The sequence below is a fragment of the Cynara cardunculus genome (assembly GCF_001531365.2).
Source record: "Cynara cardunculus var. scolymus isolate 2C chromosome LG 5, CcrdV1, whole genome shotgun sequence".
Taxonomy (NCBI): Eukaryota; Viridiplantae; Streptophyta; class Magnoliopsida; order Asterales; family Asteraceae; genus Cynara; species Cynara cardunculus.
Window position 1 is genome coordinate 24,173,508 of NC_037532.1, and position 8,848 is coordinate 24,182,355.

Below are 8,848 nucleotides of genomic sequence, written 5' to 3' on the forward strand. Positions count from 1 at the left end.
TAAATTAAATTAAAAAAAATTAAAAAAAACAAAACTTTTAAATAGTTAATTTGATACWARTATTAATATATTTATTTTCGAAATTTTATGATATTTTCAAATTTATATTTTATTTAAAAACAAAAATATTATCCCTTTCTCAAACCAAATAAAAACCATATTAAAACGTCGATAGACAAAATAAAACAAAACATTAATATCGAGATATATCAAAGTTACCGTACTCGTAAATAAGTTGTTTGTAACGAATGTCAATATTCGCAGATTTTGGTTTTTTTTTCCCATAAAAGACGGTGATAGAAAAGGGAAGGATTAAAACCGGATCTTCTGAATTTGGAATTCCATCGAAATCAAACAAAAATGGGAATCAAGAAGAAACGGAAAGCTGAAGCCGGCCAACCCCAACCGAATGTTCTTATGGCGATTCCTCTATTCATATTCAATTATCTCCATCCTAATTCAACTTCAAGAGAGAAGAAAGTGAAAGTAAGGTTCTTCAATGGAGTCACCATTCAAAGGGGATATATTGAAGGGGAAAGTTGGATTGTTAACCGGTGGTGGATCTGGAATCGGATATGAAATCGCTGCAGAATTGGGGAAACATGGAGCTTCGATTGCAATCATGGGTCGTCGAAAGAACGTCCTTGATTCCGCCATTTCTGCTCTTCAATCCCTCGCTATTCATGTAAGACCCTAATCATCTCCATTTTTTTTTGTTTTAAATTTTCGTTTACAAAATATATTTTTATTGAAGTCATTTATCAATGTTTTATTACTTATGAAACAAAAAAATTTAAGCTAAGCTTATAAGGGCATTTGAAACAGCGTTTTTTCAATAAACTCAACAAATAAGCTAGCTTATAGTTGCCAAACATGCCCCTTTAGCTCTTTAGCACATTGGTTAGAGATGGTCTAACAGTTATGAAAGCGATATCGGTTTGTTTAATGAATCTTGCATGAACATGAATACCTGTATATGTAAGTTTATGATTCTTGCTTAATATCCCTACTTTGGATCAATCACCACATACAATTTCCGTCATTCTTGTGATTAAAATATTTTTCTCTTTTCTTTCAAAACATGTCATTTATCTTAGGCTATTGGGATTGAAGGAGATGTTCGAAAAACAGAGGATGCTACTCGAGCAATAGAGACAACGATCACGAAGTTTGGGAAGCTCGACATTCTTGTAAATGCTGCAGCCGGAAACTTTCTTGTCCCTGCCGAGAATTTATCGCCTAATGGTTTCCGAACAGGTTTCGCCCCTTCTGTATACTTCAAAAATAGGTGTACTTCGGTTGAGCTAACCTTGTAGGGTTAGCTCAGCTGACAATAAGTCTTGGGCAATTGGGGATTCTCCTTAGAGGTCACCGGTTCTAGACCTGCAATGCCACTGGTGATTTTCGTGCAAGCTAGTTCGGACACCCACGGTTAACAAAAAGAAATAGGTACAGTTTGACTTTAAGGTCAAACAAACTATTTTTTTCCACAAATTAATATGGATTTTTTGTAACATATAAAATTTAATAACAAAATAATTTCTCTTCTTAAGTCATAAACCATGATAAATTATTGCTATTAATTAATCTTTAGGGGTAAATGATGGTCCATAAGGTAGCGTTTGATACGCAGACATGACTCGACTAGACAGAACGCGGGAAGTATTGGGGGAGACACGACAAAACAAGACAAGACTAGAAAGGACAAGTTGTGTGTCTGGTGTTTGGTGCGACTAGGGCTAAATAGGAAAGGACTAGACAAGTTGCCCCTAAAAATTGTTTAATGATTTTACATATCATATAATAGTTATAACCGGCACAAATCAAGTCAATATTAAAAAACTTTAATTTATAAACATTTTTACACAATTTTCATTTACATAAATACATACATATATAATAGTGCCAAATTTGAATGAAGAGTTTGATATAATGTTGTAGTTCAAAAAAACCTAGTTCGTACAAAGGAAAAACCATGTTTTATTCAGTTTGGAAGATACTTGTGAACTGGCAATGGAGGTTGTTACAACAAAGATGGTGGTCGGGGTAGAAGCGGTGGTGAGCGGTGGATGACAGTGACAGAAGGATGTGAAGATGGTGGAAAGTGGTGGTGTGGCTTTTGTCAGTAGTGGAGGAGGTAGCTATGGTTGATGTGGTGGAGGTAGAGGTAGAGGTGGTGGTGGGTGGTAGTAGTGGTAGCCAAAGGTGGTGGTAGACAATGTTGACTGTGAAGGATGTAAAGATGGTGGACAAGAGGCCTGGTGGAGGTTGTTAAGGCAATAATGGTGGTGGAGGTAGAGGTATGATGATTGTAGAGGCTGTACTGGCTAGTGGACAACGATGATTGTAGAGGATGTGAGGATGACGGACAATGGTGGTGGCGGCGACCAACCATGTGGAGGAGGTAGCTTGTAGGCGACGTGTTGAAGGTAGAGGTGGTTGTGTGGTTACAGTGGAGGTGGTGGATGAGGTTGTAGTAGTGAAGGTGGTGGATGAGGTTGTAGTAGTGAAGGTGGCCGATGGTGGTTAGTGGTGGCTGGCCGTTGTCGCTGGTGGCAGTAGCGGCGATGAAGGGTGGTAGTGACCATTAAAACAAATATTATTTTAGGGTTATACCGAATGAGGGTTGATTAGTAATTTTTTAGTTTTTGTCTCATCCTTGGGTTGTGAATCAAGCTCTCAATTAGTTAACAAGGGGATCAAAGAGAAGAAATCATTGGTTGTCTGATTAATGAAAAGTAAATTGGGAACATCTAGCATTCGAGAGGCTAGTCTCTCCTAAACAAAGCCATAGACAATTTTTTTGATGATCTTTCACTCCCGCTTACTCCTTATTTATTCATCGACTCTAGGGTAAACAATACCCGAACTACCCCTTCTAGAACATATCTCATTAATGGGCTCAGGCTCGAGCTTGGGTCAGTGTTTGACACCTTGAATAGGTGGAACAAAAAGAAGTCCTTTTTCTCCCACCTTGTCCAAGTTCTTGTCTTTGTTCCATGTCGTGCCAAACGTGGGACAATGAGTTTTTTTTCTTGTCCCATGTACCAAACACACCCTAAGTTGACACCTACTTTAGATGTGCCGGATGGTTGATGCATGTGTATATATATATATACATATGTGATGTGTATATATTGATAAAGAAAAGAACAAGAGATGCAAATAAATGCAAAGAAGAAAGGCTACAAATATCCAATATAGGATAAACTACAAAAGACTAAAATATCCTTTATAGGCACGTGGTAAAATATTCAAGTGGCAAAGAAAGTACAAAAATGGTCCCAAAGTTTAGATGGTGACACATAAAATGACAATCACTCTTGATATGCTTGGTGTGTTTATGGAAAACACGGTTGTGAACAATTCAGATGGCGCTTTGATTGTCGCAACACATAGTACGATACTTGGCTTCAATAGACTAGTGAAAAACAACAGACCATTTCTTGCTTTTTCAAGAAATAAGAGAATCTCTCAAATGGATAGAAAAATTGATGAGACTTTTGGTCTTTAGGTTCCGGCCATGATTTGCATCAAAATATGCACACAACTCCAAAGTGGAAGTAGAAGGTGGTAGGAGGCTCTGAAACATATTACCTCGATCATACCGTAATATGCGAAGAACCCTCCAATGAATGGTGGTAGGAGAGGCAACAACAACATATGCAATATTTGGATGAGTAATAGTGAGAGAAACCACAAAAGGAGAGCCATTAGACGTAGATAATGAACATTCAACTCAAAGGGTGCGTCAACAATTCGAAATGTGTGTAAGGTGGAATTGCTCAATGATTTCAACAATATATTTGGATTGAGAAAGAAATAGCTTTTTGGATAGGAAGCCATTTCAATACCCAAAATGTATCAAAGATGACCCAAATCCTTCATATCAAACTAAAAAGCCAATACAGACTTGAACACGTCAATTCCCTAAGGAGGCGTTTGGTTTGATGTAATGGATTTTGTGGATTTGGATTTTGTGGAAGAATTTTGAATTGAAGGGATTTGGATTCAGAATCTTTGAATGGATTTGAATGGGTTGAATTCAATTTTTTATGAATAATTTATAAAAATAATTAAGTTACCTTTTTTTATTTATTGATTATTATAAAACAAATGTTTTCAACATATTTTAAACCATTATTACACACAAATCCTACGAATTCCCTCGAAATACCAACAACCCCCATGGGATTTCTAAATTCCATGTTTGTGAGATTTCAAATCTAAGCAATCCTTTAAACCAAACATGGGATTGGTTGGAAATGGATTCCAAATTCTAGGACCTAAGAGTAATCATCTGTAATAATGATATCATCAACATACAAGGAAAGGAAGATATAAGGCGTCCAAATTCACTCTTGACAAAGAGACTTGAATCATGATCACTAGCGAAAAACCCAATCAACAAGATAGAAATAGAGTCCATATAAAGCTTTCTCAAGCTTTTATAAGCAACAGTAGGATGTGGAACCATGTAAGACTTGTTTGTTGAAGTCGCTATTCACAAATGAATTTTATATAGCCATATGAGATATATTCCACTAGTAAACTAAAGTAACAATCATAAAAGTATGAATAGTAGTCATCTTCGCAATAGGAACAAATATTTCTTCAGTCCAATATGCGAAAATCCATTTGCCATTAATAGTAGTCATCTTTGCAATAGGAACAAATATTTCTTCAGTCCAATATGCGAAAATCCATTTGCCATTAGTGGAGCATACCCATGAAACCTGGTCGTCTTCTTATACCCAACAAGAAGATATAACGTTTTTACCATACAATAAAGGTACTAGATCCCATGTATGAATTATTTGCACTTTGCAGAGCATGAAGTTCCTCATTCATAGCAAGCTGCCAAAAGACAACAAATTGATGCTAAAAATGAACTAAAAGAAGTGGAATAGTAAAAATCTAGTAGGGAATTAGACTTGCAAGTGCATTGAGGATAGCGAGTGGGGTTCACTAACCTTAGGAGGAAACAACTGCAGGAGGAGGGTCTATGATCTCAATTGGATGTAGAACAATAATTTCAAGTTGTTAAGTAAGAGTATGTATTGACTCTCTAACAAGAGAAACTTGAGAACGAGTGTTGTCGGTATGCTCAAAATACGAAGATCGGATTTTGGTCGAGTTAGTAGTACCACTACCAGGAATAGAAAAGAAAGGTGTATGATCGAGGACTGAAAAACAACATGATGAGGTACATACAATTTCTCAGAGGTGGATCAAAGCAATGCTATTTTTTTTTCCCTTAAACATAACCAAGGAATACACAAAGGGTAGAGCGTGATGATCGATAACCTTGTAGGTTCTACATGCGGATGATAGAACAAAAAAACTCAAAAAAGAAGAACAATCAGAAAGACAACCATATTATTTTTCAAAAGAATAGACAAACCCGAATTGGTAGAACATGGAATCTTATTGATTATGTTGATTGCAGTAAGAATTACTTCTCCTCAAAACTAACGAGGAACTGAAAAAAGATAACAAATAGAACAAGTTGTTTCAAGAACGTGTCTATGTTTTCTCTCAGCAATACCATTTTGCGCAGAATATATAAACAAGTTCGATAAGCATTTTCATCTAAAACAAGCAAATCATAAAATTTAATTGAAGTACATTCACCCTAGCAAAACGATTGATAACATGTTGAGTTCTTACATATGAACGGAAATTATTATAAATACCAAATAATTCAGAATGAATTTTCATCATAAAAAACCAACAAAAACGAGTATGATCACCCAAAAAAGACTACTTTTGTAGGAACAGAGACGGTCCCTACACATGAGAAACTAAATCAAAAGGTACAACAAACAACATAACAAAAATACTTGCACTAAAATATCATGAACTTGACACTAGAAGTTGCACAAATACGATACCGCTGATCTCAACTCATCAAAATATATCAACTTCTGAGGCTGCACATGACAAGAAGTAGAAGAAAAAGATACTGAGCAACTAGAATCACATTGTTGACCTACAAAATACAAGAATTGGTAAAAACTTAGGAATATGATGAACATTAGGAAACGACAACAAAACCAATATATGCTGATGGCATTTGAGTACCATCCATCGATAGTCATAACAAGTATAGGTGATGTAGGACTCAAAGAGAAAATACCGAATGTTGTGACCCTTCTGCAACTGAAACCCTTGTAGGTACCGGAACCCCTTTTCGCAAAACCCTTCTTGTTGTCTAATGTCGAAAAAGATTCTAAATCCAAACCTTGTCGGATCCGCAAAAACAAATATCTGTAATTTCTATCATCGATTTACCATTGATTTGTTATCTTTATCATAAACTTATCAAGATAGTGTAATTCCTCATTATCAATCTATCATAAATTTATATATTTTTATCACAAATTTATAGCTTTTAAATATCAATTTATATTTTTATCATTAATTTGTACTTCTTTACCAACAATATATAGTAGGGTTATACTTCTTCATCATCAAATTATCACAAAGTCGGGTGCTTTTTATATTTGTTGGTTGCAGTGATAGACATAGATGCAGTTGGGACTTTCACAATGTGTCATGAAGCACTTAAATATCTGAAGAATGGAGGAACAATCATAAACATAAGTGCAACTCTTCATTATACAGCAACTTGGTATCAAATTCATGTCTCTGCTGCCAAGGTTTAATTTACCACCCAATTTTCACATAAAAATATATGAAAAATAGCGATTATAGTTGCCAAAAATGTACGAAAATAACTTTTGGAATTTATGATTTTTATATCTTAACAGGCAGCTGTAGATAGCCTTACGAGGAGCTTGGCGTTGGAGTGGGGAACAGATTACGGTATTAGAGTCAATGGGATCGCACCCGGTCCCATTGACGGCACTGCAGGCGTTACTAAACTATTACCCGATGATGTACAACGCAAGTCTAGAGAAGCATCTGCCCTCTACAGGATGGGGAAGAAATGGGATATTGCCATGGCTGCTCTCTATCTTGCATCTGATGCAGGTCAGTTGATCTCTTATCTTTCCTGAAAAACTAGGCATTGGGTGGAATTCAAGATATGATGGAGTTTGGACCATTTCTTCGGAATATATGTTGGAAACTGAGTGGAACCTCAGTTCCCTTCTCCAATGGCTCTTTTAGAGAGTAATCTAACAGGGTTCCATATGCTTTCTTATGGTGTCAGAGCCAAGTTTACCACTCTAGGGACTTGATATTCTAATACAATATGTGTCCATCCAGTCTCCATTGGAGGAAGCATGTTGGAGATACATTCGGTTGGACTTGACCATTTCTCATAAATATATGTTAGAACCTCAGTTCTCTTCATAAGGGATCTTTTAGACAGTAATCTAATAGGGTTCCATGTACTATTTCATGGTATCAGAGCAGATATACCACTTTACGGACTCGGCACTCTGCTACAATCTGTGCTCATCTAGCCTCCGTTGGAGGAGCATGTTGGAGCTCCTATAGGCTAGACTTGGAACATTTATGTTCATTATATATGTTGGAACCTCACTTCTCTTCTCAAGGGTTATTTTAGATAATATTTTAATGGGGTTTCGCATATTCTCTCTCATGGTATTAAAGCCGAAGTTTACCACTCTAGGGACTTGACACTCTGGCATCTAATCTTTGTTGGATATTGGGCATGTTGGAGCCACAATCGGCTAGACTTAGACCATTTCTCTTCAACATATGTTAAAAGACTTTTTTGGAGAGTAATCTAATGGGTTTCAGATATTCTCTCATGGTATCAAAGTCAAAATTTACCACTCTAGGAGTCGACTCTATGGGACAATCTTTGCCTAGCATCCTTTGGAGGGGGCATGTTGGAGCTCCATATCGGCTAGACTTGACCATTTTATTCAATATATGCAAGAACCTCAGTTCTCTTCTCAAAAAGGCTTTTTTGGAAAGTAATCTAATAGGGTTTCAGATATTCTTTCATATAATTTTAGCATATTGTGTGGATTTAAAAAAAACCGAGTTGGTTATTTTTTGAAGGTAATTTCGTGAACGGGACAACATTGGTGGTTGATGGTGGAATATGGTTGAGCAAGCCACGACATATGTCAAAAGAAGACGTGAAACAAGTTTCGAAGGCAGTAGAGAAGATTTCTAGAGATGCCCCTGTTGGTGTTCCAAAGAGTAACCTCTGATTCCAGGATGAAGTTTAAGAACTCTTGTCACAATTTTGAAAGCTATAAATTTCTATCAGCAGTCGTATTTAGGATTAAAAAACCATTTCGTTTTGTGTTATATTGCGTATCATGAATCGATATAACGTCCGAATTGAATTGCGGATGGCTTTTCGTTCAGAGGTGCACTTGTACTCGGATATTTACAACCTTCTAAATTGATTATTAAAAACAATTAAAGCGTTATTTCAATTGTAGTTTTGATTCAGCTAGTTTAGACGTGTTGGTTTGATTGAATAGAAGTGAAATAATTAGAGGCCTTCTGGTTCGTGGTTTTAGCCAAAACCGGACGGAATTAGTACATCCACTATAATAAAGTCAAGTTTATATAATGCTAAGAATGTACAAGTGTCTTAATAGACTACTTTTTATGACTTAAGTTTAAGGACCAAACAATTGTTCGTTCATGTAAAAACGTCATAATAGTTTTATAGGACACAATTGACAAGTTTTTTATGACAATTTTTTATAATAAAGTATCGTATTAGCTTTTTTACATGACATTATTGAAAACTTGGTATTATAAGACATTTTTCATATAATGTCATATAAAAACACTAGTATAATGTTTTATTTAAAAAGTGCTTTAAAAACTTGTAAAGACGTTCAAAAGCGTTTTTTAAACTTATTGCAACAATATCACATACGACAAA

At 35.8% G+C, this 8,848-nt stretch overlaps 1 protein-coding gene across 1 annotated transcript; it reads left to right on the plus strand.

Moving 5' to 3' along the window:
* The first annotated feature begins 343 nt into the window (after nt 1–343).
* LOC112512023 (peroxisomal 2,4-dienoyl-CoA reductase-like) lies at nt 344–8,614 on the plus strand. Its single transcript, XM_025117807.1, has 5 exons — nt 344–685; nt 1,098–1,257; nt 6,520–6,662; nt 6,774–6,996; nt 8,002–8,614. The coding sequence occupies exons 1-5, from the start codon at nt 500–502 to the stop codon at nt 8,154–8,156; spliced, it is 867 nt and encodes a 288-aa protein (XP_024973575.1). The 5' UTR covers nt 344–499; the 3' UTR covers nt 8,157–8,614.
* Nucleotides 8,615–8,848: the final 234 nt, after the last annotated feature.

What these genes read in the sequence shown, in the direction of transcription:
- LOC112512023 (XM_025117807.1), top strand. Translation starts at nt 500, where the DNA reads ATGGAGTCACCATTCAAAGGGGATATATTGAAGGGGAAAGTTGGATTG. An exon ending in GCCTAATGGTTTCCGAACAG is followed by an intron (nt 1,258 to 6,519) that starts GTTTCGCCCCTT and finishes TGTTGGTTGCAG; the next exon opens with TGATAGACATAGATGCAGTT. An exon ending in CTATCTTGCATCTGATGCAG is followed by an intron (nt 6,997 to 8,001) that starts GTCAGTTGATCT and finishes TATTTTTTGAAG; the next exon opens with GTAATTTCGTGAACGGGACA.